The following is a 15,268-nucleotide window of genomic DNA, read 5'->3' on the forward strand; positions in this document are numbered from 1 at the left end:
CAAACTATCTCCCACTCCCAGTAGCCATTTTAGTCTTCTTAGGACCAAAGCAAAGTCAGGAGATAATAAAACTGTTCTACTTTACAGGGATGTTGTAAGGGTTACTGAGATCAAGTATACATGAAACACTCTGAGCCCCATATAAATGCATGATAAAAAAAAGAACCTTAGTTAACAAACACCCTTCACTCTCAATCCTAATCATGAGGACTAGTGACCTTATAGCAGGAACCAAAGGCACAATCCACTTCCTTGCAATCCTGCTTCTGCTCTCAACACTATGTAATTACCACTGAAGCCCAAGCAACCACATTTAAACTTGCTGGAATCATCCTCTGAGGTTACCTGTTCCCAAACTGATGTCAGACCCAAGAGAGACGTCGGCAAGACCTGTGGTGCCGGCTAAGCTGCAAATTGCTTCATTCTGAATCCAAAATGCTTTCCTTTCCTCCAGCAGAGGAGCAACAACTGTCAAAAGTGCACAGTTCTCTTCTCTAGACAACCAACAGCATCTACTAAAACGTGCATTCCCGCACACAAACCCCAGCGGGTTGTTACCTTGCTGACAAATACGGCCATTCTTGAAATAATAATAATTAATAATAATAATAAAATTTAATTTATGTGTCGCCTATCTGGCCGATGGGCACTCTAGGCGAAGTACATGTAAACAGTTAAAACACAATGGGATAAAATACATTAATACAATATATAAACAATAGTGCCCAGCAGTTCTTCCATTGCCAGCTACCCCTGAATCGTTCCACGTTCCAGGGGCAGCAGGGTGGGGGAGTGAGGTACAGGCCAGCAACCATCAGAGCCGATTCCTATAGGCTCACGCACCCCTTCACGACCACATCAAAAACCAGATGAGCGTGCGTGTGTAAATGAGCCAGAACAGGTCCGTCCTCGCAGAGGAATGTCCACTTCACCGCCTTGCGTTCAACAGGGCTTTTCAGCAGGTGCAGTCTGCACGTGAAGCTGCTGCCAGCCAGTAATCGAGCCACGTGGGGGGCACGCGTGAACCGGCTCCACTTCCTATCAGTCAGGAGACACCTCCCAGCTATGGGTGCCTAAGCAGCCTCAGAGCTACAGTTCGCAAAGGTCCGTGGGAAGAGGAGTTGACAAGTCGCTCTGGGAATTGTAGCTCTGTGAGGGGAATAAGGGGTGTCTAACAACTCTCAGCACCCTTCACAAACCACAGTCCCCAGGATTGTGTGGGGAGGAAGCCAAGACTGTTGGAAGGGGTATCATAGTACGTTAAAAGAATAGGGTGGCCTCCACCTTAATCAGAGTAGGCCAGCCTCTGCCAACCTGCTGCCCTCTGGATCTTTTAGAAACATGACTCTGTCGCATGCCCAGTCAAACCCTTGGTCCATCTAGCTCAGGACTGCCTGTACTGACTGGCAGCAGCTCTCCAAGATTTCAGGCAGGGGACATTCCCAGTCCTACCTGGCGACGCTGCTGGGGATGAACCTGGGACCTTCTGCATGCAAAGCAGTTGCTCTATGTCCCTTCCCCTACGGGAACACAGGAAGCTGAGCCAGACCTATTGGCCCATGTAACTAAGTACTGTCTACACTGACTGGCAGCATCTCTCCAGGCCCTACCTGGAAATGCTCGCAGGGATTGAATCTGGGACCTTCTGCATGCAAAGCAGGTGCACCACCACTGGGCCACAGCCAGACCCCTACCTGAACCCTTGGAACACGGAGCCCTTTGGGGTCACGGACAAAAGAGCAGTGCCGCTTGGGGCTGATCGACGGTGCTGTAGTCCAAAATGCCTGGAGGGCACCAAGCTGGAGAAGGCTGGAGGGAAAAGTTCTGAGCTAAAGGCAAGGGTGGAGAACCTTTGGCCCTCCAGCTGTTGCTGAACTACAACTCCCATCCTCCCCAGCTACTGGCCCTACTTGCTGGGGAGGATGGGAGATGTAGTTCAGCAACAGCTGGAGGGCCAAAGGTTCCCCAACCCTGAGCGAAAGAGGCACAACCCAAAGATCACTGGCGGCAGAATGCTTTCAAACGGACTTTTACAATATTTTCTAACTGTGTTGTAGAATGTTTTCAATTGCAATTGTGTTTTGGAATGCTTTGCATATTTTTTAACATGTTTTCCTTTCTTCGTGTTAAGTTTATGTTTGCCACCCTGAGGTCCTTTGGGAAGAAGGGTGGGATATAAATTCAAATCATTTATTATTATTTGAATATTATTATTCAAATTAAAATGGGCAGTCACCTACCAGGTATGCTTGAAGTTGGATTCCTGCACTGAGCGGGGGGGGGGTGAGTGAGAGGTTGGACTTGATGACCTTAAGGACCCTCCCAACTCTACTCTTCTACCAACAACAATGCAGCTTCACACAGCAAGCAAGGGTCAGACAAGCAGGGCTGGATAGATATGCTCCTCAAATCCCAGATGCTGGGAGGTGCAGGGGAGCAGAACCGTTGTTTTCAGGGTCTGCTTGAAAGTTCCCCGTTGGGGCATGAGGTTGGCCACCGTGTCCACAGAGAGCTGGACTAGATGGGCTCCCTTTGTCCTCGCCCAGGAGGGCTTTCCTGATGTTTTTAAAGGGTATTTGCAAAAGCCCAATATTAAAACTGTTGCAGGACTACAGGCCTCTCAGATTCATGACCGAAAGCTTTCTACTGAAAAAGGAGACAAATCCGCAGGGTGGCAGAATGTGAAGGCATTCTTGAACACTTCTGTGGAACTCCCTTCCCCAAGGAGACCCACCCAAGTCCTAGCTTGGGAACAGCCAGGGGTGATCTTGAAGAAGAATGGCCGGCTGAACACAAACAGCTTTTGTGAATGGGAACTTTCCCATGAAAAGACATGCAGGCAACAGCTTTGGCACCTCCACCACAGGGCATGTGCAGATGCCCTTTCCTCACAGGGCTATAACCTTTATAGCCAGGCTGTTAACTGCAGGTTGCAGGCAGCTTTAATCTGTTTTCATTAATGGGCACTTTGTTCCAACAGTTTTACTGGTCTGTTAGACCTTCTTGGGGAAGGGCCCTAGCTCAGTGGGTAGAGCATTTGCTTTGCATGCAGAAAGCCCCGGGTTCAACCCCCAGCATCTCTAGGCATGTATGTATTTAATTTCATTTATTAAATAATTCCATTATTTAATAATTCCATTTTTTAATTTCATAACAAGAACATTCTATCCCGCCTTTCCTCCAGCAGCAACCCAGGGAAAGAGACAACAAAACGCTTAAAAAACATATTTAAAGCAATTAAAACATGTAATAAACACATTTAAGAACATGAAAAACAGTCACATGCCCTCATTGTCTGCAACTTCAAGTTGCAAAGAAAAGTGTCTTCTGCTATCAAATGCCTGGGAAAACAGGCATGTTTTCAAGTTCCTCCTGAAAGCTAATAGTAGGAGGGATGGGAATGTCCTCTTCCTGAAACCCACAAAAGCTGCTGCCAGTCAGTGTAGATGATACTGAGCTAGATAGGCCAGTTGGTCTGACTCAGTACAAGGCAGCTTGGGAACATAGAAAGCTGCCTTATGCTGAGTCAGACCGATGCTCCGCCTAGCTTAGCACTGCCTACACTGAATGGCAGCAGCTCTCTGGGGTCTCAGGCAGGGAGTCCTTCCTGGCCCTACCTGCAGGTGCTGGGGGTTGAACCTCGGGCCTTCTGCATTCTAAAGCAGATGCTGTGCCGCTGAGCCAGGTCCTTTTCCCAACATTTGGGCATAAGGATGGGTTAGTATAAATTAAATAAGACCGTACCATTTTCAAGCAACTTTTTTTAAAAAAAGATGGAGCCTGTTTATTAATTTGTGGAACACTTGAAAGTTAAAATCAAATCATTTTTTTAAAAAAGAAGGGGGCAGAAGGGGCTGAAGTGCACCTACCATAAAAGTAGGAGAGGGGGTAAATTTAGAGCACCATTAATGAGAGGGGCGGGGCGTGAGAAAGAACCTATTGCAAAGTTCTCCTGCACATGCCTCGTTAGAAAGGAATGGGTTTTGGAGTTGGGGGGCTGCTGTGCTCTCCTACATCTGCCATTCACCTCAGTGGGGTTTGCCCAGGAGAATGGGCCCGCGGATGTCAAGTAAGTGGGATGCCATTTAAATTTCCCGTCTCAGGACCCAAAACATAGGCTAGCCAGAGGGTGGGGAGGCAGGAACAAGGGAGAAAGACAGGATAATTTAAACTCCAAACAAAAGAGGGGGGGAGAAGGCTCTCCCCCTGCCGAAACTGGTGTTCTGCATCGCATGAGACCCCTTCTGTTCTTGCTCATTTAACCCCTCCCGCCCCCGCTCCACCTTGAAGGGGAGGCCCACGGAGTGGTTCTAAGACAGGAGGGAGGGAGAGTGAATGGGCTGGTCAGGGAGGCAGAGAAAAGAATAGGCAGCAGCAACTTTCATCGCACCGTTGGATCCCCTGGAAAATGTTCCCAAGGATTAGGCAAATTCATTCATTGCCTGCTCTCTCCTTTCAGCTAAGGGAGGGGAGGTGACCTTGCTGCTGCCACAGAGATCCAGAACAGGCTTAGCTGGTCAGGCACCCTAGCAAAGTTCAGAGCAGGCTTTCCCAACCTGGTGCCCTGCAGCTTTGCTGGCTGGGGCTGATGGGAGCTGTAGTCCAAAACAGCTGGAAGGTTGGTTTAGAGGGAGGGGCAATATCCCCCCTCCCCCAACTAACCCTAGAAAATCTTTTCTCTGCATACCTCCCACATGGGGCTAGTTAAAATCAACTTGGAGGAGAGGAACCCCATTTATCATAGCACAACCTCATGTGCCACCCACCTCATCGCATACGTGCATCATGTCAACATTGGGGCTCACACCATGCCTTAAACATCCCACACATGAGTGCATCAAAAGGTGCCCGACATTCAGGATGAAAGTCCTCTTCCCGTCTTAAGAAGCCTAGGGCATGTGCAATTTAGCAAGGCCTGAAATAAAGTTTAATGGGGGATGTTCGGCAGGAACAGCAAAAGGGAACAATCCACTGCAGCGCAAAGAGGGCCTCTATAACCTTTCATTGCACCTCCCCACAGGCAATCTGAAGGAAAGGTCTTTCTTTGGAATTTCTTCGATTCACCTTGGATACAGAAATTTACCAGAAATGGGCAGCTCTCTTTCTGACTCAAACACCCACCCAAAATGAAGGAGAGGAGCACAGCCTCCCCCCCCCCCCCGTTTCTCTGGAGATTGCAGCAGGGAATGTTTTGGGTAGATTGTTCCTTTGGCTTTTTAATTCATTCCCCTGCACAGAGAGAAAAACATTGTTTCCTCTACACAGCAGCCCTAACCTTGAGCCCCATATCTCAAATTTCAACCACAGGGAAAAAATGACTTAAAAGTATCCGCAAGAGAAGACTCCCCACCACCAGAACAGAAATTACATCTACTCACCAAAACATGTACCCGCTTTCACAAACACACACCTGAGTTGCACAGTGTAAAAAAAATAAGATGCGCTTCAAAACTCTTACAAACTCATCAAGCATCGCTCAACACAGCTCTGGGAGAGAGACAGGTTCAAATCCCAACTCATGCACAGATCCTTAGCTGAGCAGACATTTGTTTAGCCTCCCAAATCCAACTATGGAGGCAGCCCAAGAGCCCAGAGATGGAAACCCTAACTAAAGGATCCAAATCAAATTTTGGAAGAGGGGAGGGGATTTGATTTGGATGTTTTCAGCTGGATTTTCCACCTCTGGGGCCTGAAAAACGACTTGGTCCAGGCACCAGTGACATTCAGACTCAGTTCCCATTATTGGCCAACCAAGTACCCACCATATTGTGGGAATATGAAGGTAACAGCTGCATCGCTTTCTATATACCCCTCTCCCTTCATTCCTGGCCCTTTGCTTACAGCAGTTTACCTGCCCCCCCCAAGAGCAAGTCCTGTTACTTGCTAAACATGCAAATAGGCTTGAGGGGAGGTTGCAGATTGGCGAAGTAGCTGCTGATGTCAGAAAGTCACTGACGCGATTCCTAAAGGGAGGGCATTTGAAGGGGGGGCTCTCTTCCAGGTGAAAGGTTGCGAGTTCCCAAATGTACTGTTAATACATTCCCTTCTCTCTCAACTTTCTGGTGGTCCCTCTGCCAACCACTCTGGCAAAACGGCGGGAGATAAGTTACAACCAAGACTTTCAAATGTTTGGGTAAATTAGTATACAAGACCCCCAATGTCCCAGGAGCCGAGTGAAGCACAATGAGATGAGCTACTTAGCATTCTGGGGAAGGAGGAAGAGAGTGAGAGAAGCCCAGAAAACACCTGTTGGTCATCCAAAAGATCCCCACTTCAAAACAGACACTCAGAACATTACTACCAAAACAAGCATTGCATTGTCAAGACAGGTCACCCCATTTGAGCCCCCCCAAAATTTACCATGCTGGCAACACATCCACGCAACTTATGAAAGTGAGTTTCTGAGCATGTACAGAGTGGCTCTCCCTCTTAGCAAAGAGCCACTGTAGATCTCCTTCCCAACATCCAGAATTCACAGGGAGGGGGCTTTAAGATGATGCAACAGAACCTTAGACCCAGAAGAACTTATTTATTTTTTAAAAAAACAAACCTCACAGAGTTTGAGGAAAAATATCTAGCTTGGGGGGGTCAGCCCAAGGTGAAAAATCCAAATAAAATGAAATCTCTCCCCCTCTCAAAAAAACCCAAATCAGCCATTTTCTGAAAATACACAGGCCTGAGGTCCAAAAGAACAGGCCTAACCTTCAGAGAAAAGTGAAGCATCCTTCAAGATGTTTTGAATTCAATGTAAGCTCCAGTCGCTGGGCACCCCATGAGCCAAGCAGGACAAACGGCCTAGGGACCCCCCAATGTCACCCCCCAAAGGACTAGTTTTCTCCAAAATATCCAGCTAGCATGAGACTCACTTCCCTATAGCTCCTACCCTGTCTCAACAACAGCCTTCTCAATTCATCACCTCCCTGAACCCGTTCTGCAAAGCAACCAACAGAAAGTTTTGAAAGTCACAGTGCTTAAACCGAGACCTTAAAATAGAGTTCTTTCAGTCCCTACGCAGAAACTGCCAGCTTCAACACCCAATAGCCAGACAGGATCAATATCGTTCTAGTCAATAGCCAATAAGCCCTAACTGGAAATCAAACAGTGCAGCTGACCAAGGCTTCACAGCTGCCCCCAAGGCGCCCCCCCAAAAAAAATCCCGTTTGAGATGGGAAGAGGAGACTCACCGTCTTGGAGTCCAGTTCGTGCCTGGACTGAGCCAAAACCTTGTCCACACCAGCTTGGTCCATGAATGTGACAAACCCGAATCCCCTACGGGGGGGGGGGGGAGCGAAAAGGAGAGGAAGACAGGGAAGTTGGTTAAAAAAAAGTGCAGGCTGGATGGCCCCACTGGGGAGGGGGTAGGAGTGAGGTGGGGGCATCTCACCTGGATCGCTTTGTCAGCGGGTCCCTCATGACCAGGCACTCCTTCACCTCGCCAAACTGGCTGAAATACTCCCGCAAGCCTTCTGCAAGCACAAGGGAAGGACACTCATGGGTCCCTAGGCAGGTGGGGGCCGGGCCCCTCCCTGGGCAATGCCTCTTCAATCCCCCCCCTCTCCCCAGAGCCTACAGAAAGGAGGGAGGGAGATGAATCGACCTCTGCTGGCAAACAGTGGGGTAGATCTCAACAGCGCTCCTGGCAGGGGGGGCGGAGGGGGGGCGCGGTTGGAGAGGAAGAGAGGCATCCTCGCGGGGAAGCACCCATGACCCCAGCAGAGTTTAACCGCGCGCCCCCCGCGGCCACCGACCTTGCAAACAACCGCCCCTACCCCAGAGCCGATCACAAAGACCCACATGGGCAGGCGGTCCCATGGAGAAGCGCCCCCCTCGCATTTGAAGGAGCACCTGAGGTTCTCGTCTGAGGACATCGGAGAGAGGATTTGGGGAGGGGCGCGCGGAGGAGTTAGGAAAGTTTGGGCTGCAGGTGCCGCTCGGCTGGAACCGAACCCAAAAGGCTTCCTCCCCCCCCTCCAGCAGGACCACGCCGGGTGCCCCCGCTGCGCTCACCTTGCGTGGTTTGCCAGCTCAGTCCCCCGATGAACATTTTGCTAACGGGAGAAACAAAAAGAGAGAGAGATTTCAAGATAAGCCCCCAGGGCAACCTGACGGGCGTAAAAGTTAAAGCGCGCTCGGTCCCGAAGCTGAACGGAGGGAAAGTCCCCGCTCAAAGGCGAGGAGGGGGCGCAAGGAGGGAGGCTGGAGGACCCCCGGAGCTCCGCCGTCCATGGCGGGCGAGCGTGGCGTGGGGGGCGGCTGGCGTGGGGGGGGGCGAGCGGCGTGCGCGCCTCCGGAGCGCTCCGGATGGCGGATCGGGGCGGAAGGCGCGGCGAGCAAGGGGGCCGCGGCGGGATGCGCGGCGAGACGGAGCGCTGCCAGCAGCGGCGTGGACAGGGAAGGAGCGGCGAGCGCGGAGCGGCGCATCGGCCATGTTGGCGGCTCTCCCTAGCCAGCCAGACCGCCCGCCCCGGCCGCCGGCTTGCCGGGCATCGCGAGGAGGCGGGGAAGCTGCGGGTCGGGCGAGGAGGCGCGCTCAGGCCGGTCCGGTCCGAGTACCAGGGGTCGTGGGGGGAGTCCGGGGAGGCGAGGCCGGGCTGGCTGGCGTCTGTCTCCATTCGGACCTCTTCTCCCTGCGAGGCGCAGCGCCACACTCCCGGGGCAGCTGAGCGTTGGAAAAGGGGCCGGACGGCCAGGCCATGCTGCCCCCTCCCCCGACCCCTCTCAGCCGGGCGGGGAGGAGCAGGAGAGGAAGGGAGGGAGGCAGGGCCGGGTCCGGCGGCGGCGGAGACAACCTGCCCGGCTCCTCCCACCCCCGGCAGGCGGGCAACCGGCGTGAGCATAAAAGCCGGCCCGCCAGCGCGCTGCGAGTGCCCGGGCAGTGCGTAATGAGGGGCACACGAGGCGAGCCCGGCTCGCCACAGCCGCCCTGGAGGGACCCCCATGGCCTGCTCTGCCCGGGGGAAGGCCTCACTTCCCCGAGGCGCCGCGAGACAAAGGCGGCCAGAGAGAAGGAGAAGGGGGACTGGCGCCAGGCCCACCGCCCTCTCCACCGGGCCTGCGGGTCTGGGGCGGCGGCAGCGCCGGGCACGTTGCTCCGCCAGCCGCCTCTCGCGGCCGGCTTTGTCCTCTACCTGCTGAAGGCGGCGGCGGCGGCGGCGTCCATGGTCAAGGGTGCCGGGAGGAGGAGGACGCGGGCCTCCCTCCGCTCCTTGGGCCCACCTGGCGCTTCATTACTGTTCGCCGCTGCCGCTGGAACCCGGCTGGGGGGAGCCCGCGCGGGAAAGGGTTAAAAGCCATCCAGCCGGCAACAATAAACAGCATGTGACATGGCGGGGGGGAGGAGGAAGGGGCGGGCTGGCTAGTAACGTGTTGGGCTCGCTCGCCCGGGCGAGCGCGCCTCTCGCAGCCCCGGCCGCGCTTCCAGGCCCGCTCTGCCCCCCCCCGCAGGGTCTCCTCAGGCGTGGCCCCCCTGCCCCCTTTTGCGCGTCTTGCAGGGCAGATGCTTGAGACTCGCGGGAGGGGGAGCCTTGTACTTTGAGCAAAGGGGGGCAAGACGGTGCCATTTTGATTTTGAGAGCACAGCCACACGCTCCCCCCCCCGAAGAAAGTGGCTTTGCCTGCAGCCCCGTTGAAACTAGTAGGCTGGGCCTTGAGACAACGGAGGAAATGGGGGGGCATCTTTTTGCCACCTTTATCGTGGGTAGGGAAGGGCCACCCCGTGCGGCCCTCCACATGTTGCTGGGCTCCAGCGCTCACCGTTATCCCTGGCCCTTGGCCATCCCGTCTGGGGCTGATAAGAGTTCAGGTTCCGCAACGTCTGGAGGCCCAGCTCAGATCTAGGTTATGATTCACCTCAGGGTGTGGGGAATGGTTGGCCCTCCAGCGGTTGTTGGACTACAACTCCCATCTGTCCTAGCTAGCATGGCCAGAGGACTCAGGGTTGATGGGAGTTGTAGTCAGTAGTGTGGCAAATTCAGAAGTGCAGGGTCCCTTCACTAAGTCACAGCCGCCGCCACCCCTTTTTTGCTGCTGGGTTGAGAATGAGATCCTTGTTAATGCCTTCTACAACAACAGACATCCCTAGGAGCCAATAAGCATTAAAGGGGAGGGTGTTAGCTACTGAGAAGAGTCTTCTCAGTGGCTGACTCACCTCCTCTCACTTTGATTGCTTCACAGGATGCTGGACACAGTGGGACCCTGCTCCCAAAAAAGTAAGGGGCAACATTTGGAGGGCCAAAGGTCCCCCAGCACTCATCTACACTATCATAGATCTAGGCCACATTCACACCAGACTTGTATTCCTCTTTCAACAGTCATGGCTCCTCGTCCACCCCGGAAAAAAAGAATCCTGGGAATTGTAGTTTGTGAAGGGTGCTGAGAGTTGTTATGGGACCTCTCTCCCTCACAGAGCTACAATTCCCAGCATGTTTTAACAGTCAGTCCCTCTTCCCAGGGAATTCTGGGAATTGTCACTCTGTGAGGGGAAATAAGGGGCCTCCTAACAACTCTCAGCATCCTTCACACTGTGGATCCCAGTCTGGCAGCTCCGAAAAAGACAAATTCCATGCTAGTGATCATAAGGAAAAGTGTAGAAAATAAAACAGCCAATATCATAATGCCATTGTATAAATCTATGGTGCAGCTGCGTTTGGAACACTGTGTATAGTTCTGGTCGTCTCACCTCAAAAAGGGTATTGTAGAGCTGTAAAGGATTCAGAAAAGGGCTACCAAAATGATCAAGGGGATGGAGCTACTCCCCTGTGAGGAAAGGTTGCAGCATTTGGTGCTTTTTAGTTTAGAGAACAGGCGAGTCAGGGGTGACATGATAGAAGTTTATAAAATTATTCATGGCACGGAGAAAGCGGACGGAGAAACGTTTTTCTCCCTCTATGGTAACATAAGAACTTGGGGACATCCAATGAAGCTGAATGTTGGAAAATTCAGAACAGACAGAAGGAAAGATTTCTTCACACGGTGCAGAGTTAAACTGTGGCTCCCACAGGAGGCAGTGATGGCCACCAAGCAGGATGGCTTTGAAAAAGGATTAGACAAATTCATGGAGGAAAAGGCGGTCAGTGGCTAGTAGCCACATGTTGAACCTTAACTGTCGGAGGCCTCTCTGGGGATCGCAAGTGGGGAGAGTGCTCTTGCGTTCAGGTCCTGCTTTTGGCCTTCCCTAGGGGGCATCTGGTTGGCCACTGTGAGAGCAGGATGTTGGACTAGATGGGCCAATGGCCTGACCCAGCAGGTTCTTACGTTCTTACACTTCCCAAGATTCTTTGGGGGAAGCCATGGTTGTTGGAATAACAGTGGAATAAATATATGGTGTGAATGAGGTTGAGGGGCTGAGCCTGTACCCTTTCAGGCTGCAGGCAAGACTTGGGCAAGTTCCTTAGCTAGAAACTTCCATGCCACTGAAAAATGAGGCCAATACATTAGGTTAGAGATGGGGGAGCCTGTAGCCCTCCAGCTGTTGTCCATCCCTGACCGCCACCCATGCTGGTTGGAGTTGATGGGAGATGGAATCCCAAGGCCGTCTGGAGGGCCACAAGTTCTCCCATCCCTGCCAGGAGATTTTTTTACCTATTTAAAAAAAAATTGTGGCAGAGCTTTGAAACTCCTGCAGTCTGAAATGGTGCAGTCCATGGAACTCTCAAACACTCTTTGTGTGTAGATTAGTGTGCAGTGGGGTAATTAAATTGGTGCGCCTAAGAATTCTGACAAAAATGCCTGCCTCTTTTTTTGGTGCATAAAGAAATCCCAGTTACTGTCCTTTGAGTCACTTGCCCCTGGACAGCTTCTACCCTGGTGGGTGGGTAAGCATACTTACTCTGAGGTTATCTGGGCCACCAACATTATGACAATAATTTATCCGCATCTTTATTATTAATAATAATAGTCAAACATTTCTATACTGTCTTCACTGAAAGTCCTGAGGTGGTGTACAACACTTTTGTTGCTGTTATGTGCCTTCAAGTCGATTTCAGCTTATGGTAACCCTATGAATCTGTGACCTCGAATAGCATCGGTCATGAACCACACTGTTCAGATCTTGTAAGTTCAGGTCTGCTGCTTCCTTTATGGAATCAATCCATCTCTTGTTTGGCCTTCCTCTTTTTCTACTCCCTTCTGTTTTCCCCAGCATTATGGTCTTTTCTAGAGAATCACTTCTTCTCATTATGTGTCCTTAGTACGATAACCTCAGTTTCATCAACAACACTTTTAAAGTATGTTAAAAGCAAAAAAATAAAATGTAGCTGATCAGCAAGGGCAGATACCGTAATAGTTTGATGGAATCCAACACTGGGAAAGAGCTGGGAGCACAAATGTGATAAGAGGTGCTAGGATGTCATGAGTGTTGGGACACGCCTAATTTCAGAAGGGAAATCATTCCACAACAGGGACACCCCCTGTTAACCAAGCCTCTTAGCTGACTTGTGTAACCTTTGAAAATGGAAATGGACTGCCTTCAAGTTGATGCCGACTTCTGGCGACCCTATGAATAGGGTTTTCATGGCAAGCGGTATTCAGAGGGGGTTTACCATTGCCTTCCTCTGAGGCTGAGAGGCAGTGACTGGCCCAAGGTCGCCCAGTGAGCTTCGTGGCTGTGTGGGGATTTGAACCCTGGTCTCCCAGGTCATAGTCCAACACTAACCACTACGCCACACTGGCTCTCTGTGTAGCCTGTAGACTCCCCTAAAAAGCCATGCTTAATCTCTTCCGTGTTGCTGCATTCCAAGCCTAAACCAGGGTTGAGGAACCTTGGGCCCAAGGTTGCCCTCCAGGCTTCTCCATCTGGCCCTCAGTACTCTCTGCAGGCCACACCCTTCACTGGCCTTGCTTTGCACCCTTGAGTGTTTGTGTCAGGCTGTGATGTGCCCTCAAACTCTGGTGAAGACTCTTGTACATGGGTGTGTGTAGACACTAGATTACTGCGGAAAGGTGAACATTTACATTTGTTGCAGTGCCCACTTTTCTCTCTATTTATTTATTACATTTCTACCCCACCTTTCTTTTTCATGATTGAAACCCAAGGCGGCTTACATATGGCTCCCAGGCAGTCTCCCATCCAGGCATTGATCAGACCTGACCCTGCTTAACTTCAGCAGGGAGCTGGCCTCATGGGCCTTCAGACCACAGCCTGGGACCACTGGTGTGTGGCCTCCAGGTGGGATTGTCCCTTGGATTCTATTTCAAATGTCCTTATTTGCTGCCCCAGACTTTAAGTCCAACTAGGGAATGAACAGGGTGGTTCACGACAGATGGTCTTCGAGGTTGCTGGTTCATAGGGTTACCATAAGTCAAAATCAACTTGAAGACACATTACAACAACAACAAGGGAATGCCAGGCATGGCTTCACCCCCAGATGCATCTTGCCTCGGGCATCCAGAGTAGACCCCAGTTTTCTTGGACTTCAGGGGAACAGTCAGCTTGTATCCCTCACAGCTTAACAGATCCATCATCTGCTTCAAGCCCAGTCTGTGTGGTTAACAGATTCAGGTACATACATCTCTTTTAGGGTCTGTGTATTTGTTATGTGGGTATGGCTTCAACACTCCACAGACGCGCGTCCAGAAACTTCGGCCATGGGCAGAGATGTGCCTTGTAGCATTCCCTTCAAGGCGATTTACTGGCCGGCCCACGACTCTAAGCTGCGTAACAGGCCTTTCCACGTAGCCTGTTGCCTGTTCCAAACTTGGCCTCTGTGCTGGGTGATGATATTTAGCCCCCAAGTTTTATTTGGGTTCCTGAGCTCTATGGGCTGGCTATCCTGTTTTAAGACTGATTCAAAGGTCTACGGGAACTCTGAGCTCCACCTGCTAAAGAGAACTTAGACACGATCGCCTGTCTGGGGATGGAAGGGAAGAGCATCCAGATCCCCTCAGTTGTCAACACACTGATAACCGGCTTCACTTTCCAATGCACAGGCACAGGGGTTGAATCAAGGGGTACTTTTCATGGGCTACCTTGACTGTAAACCAAGGATGGAGTACATGTGGTACTCCAGTTGTTGGACTCCCAACTCCCATCAGCTGCAACCAACATGGCCAATGGTCACAGAGGATGGAAGTTGTAATGCAACAATATCTAAAGGGCCACAGGTTCCCCATCCTTGGTGTAAACAGTTTCTTTGAAAAATTGCAAATGAAGACATCATGATTTTCATGTCTCTGTGTGTGTGTATATACACACATTGTGTTAGAGCAGTGGTTCCCAAACTGGTCCATGGACCACCAGTGGTTTGCAAGCTTCATTCCAGTGGTGCGCAGCAAGTCCATATTAAATATTTATCTTAATTTTTAATTGTGTTTTTTATTATCTCCGATAATCTATTTCGTTGTATTACAGTTTGAATTCTGTGGAATGCAACGTGAAATTCCATATAAGAAATAAAAGCAGCAATACGAACGCAATTAAAAATCATACCGCATCTAGCACAGCACATTGCAACTGCTACAACAGGCAGAAAAATTGTGACATGGTCTGCCACGACCAGCAATTTTCCATGGGGAAAAGGGTTTCGGAACCCCTGTGTTAGAGGACGCACAGAGCCTGGCTGCTGGATCGGACCAAATGCCCATCTAGTCCAGCATCTGGTTCTCACAGTGGCCAAACTGATGTTCCAAAGGGAACAAGGCCTCAGGGAAGCCTCTGACTGCCTAACGGAAAGGCCGGCCCTGGTCCCAGTCCCGAAGGGAGCTGTCTGCAGAAACGGCAAGCTAACAGGCTAAGGGCCAATCCAGATGCTTCAGCAGAAATACATGCCCCAAATCCCTCCGTAAGCAGCTCAGGAAGACAGCCAATCTTCCCCGCGGCTTTGCAAAGGTATTTTGTTTGCATGAACTGCCTGACGGGTCAACCTTCATCTCCTACTCAAGACAGACACCTTCCTGAGAAGAGACAAGGAGGCTCTGCGTCTCTATTTCTGGGGTGGGGGACCTTTTTCAGCCTGAGGGCCTCATTCCCTTCGAGGTAACCTCCAAGGGCCACATTCCAGTGGTGGGCGGAGCCAGAGGCAAAAATGGGTCTGGCAATGAGTGCAGTTTTCTTCCCCTTTCTACAATAAGCTGGTTTCTGCATACACAAGCCTCTCTCTATTCTCCATCCAGGCAATCCAGGGGCATGATCCGAGTTCAACGCTGCATCCCAGCCAGTCAGGGGCATGGCCTGAAGAGAGTTCCGAGGGCCAGACAGAGAGGACTGGAAGGCCACACATTTGGCCCCTGGGGCCTCAGGTTCCCCAACTCTGCTAATCTGGAAATGGCTTGG

The 15,268-nt window shown here is 51.4% G+C and overlaps 1 protein-coding gene across 5 annotated transcripts in view; it reads right to left on the reverse strand.

The window, feature by feature from the left end:
• The window catches only part of MSI1 (musashi RNA binding protein 1), a 54,304-nt gene extending 45,019 nt beyond the window's left edge, over positions 1-9,285 (reverse strand). The window contains exons 1-4 of one of the 5 annotated variants that reach the window (XM_061602620.1): positions 9,129-9,285; positions 8,008-8,048; positions 7,385-7,466; positions 7,185-7,269 (exon numbers count right to left, since the gene is read on the reverse strand). In XM_061602620.1, coding sequence (XP_061458604.1) covers positions 7,185-7,269; positions 7,385-7,466; positions 8,008-8,048; positions 9,129-9,160 — 240 coding nt within the window. In that variant the 5' untranslated portion in view covers positions 9,161-9,285. Of the gene's footprint in view, positions 1-7,184; positions 7,270-7,384; positions 7,467-8,007; positions 8,049-8,553; positions 8,831-9,128 lie in introns of those variants that run through there. The other 4 variants (XM_061602618.1, XM_061602619.1, XM_061602616.1 and 1 more) reach the window with 4 other exon arrangements.
• Between the last annotated feature and the right edge of the window lie 5,983 nt (positions 9,286-15,268).

This window comes from Rhineura floridana, chromosome 19 (assembly GCF_030035675.1).
Source record: "Rhineura floridana isolate rRhiFlo1 chromosome 19, rRhiFlo1.hap2, whole genome shotgun sequence".
Classification (NCBI taxonomy): Eukaryota; Metazoa; Chordata; class Lepidosauria; order Squamata; family Rhineuridae; genus Rhineura; species Rhineura floridana.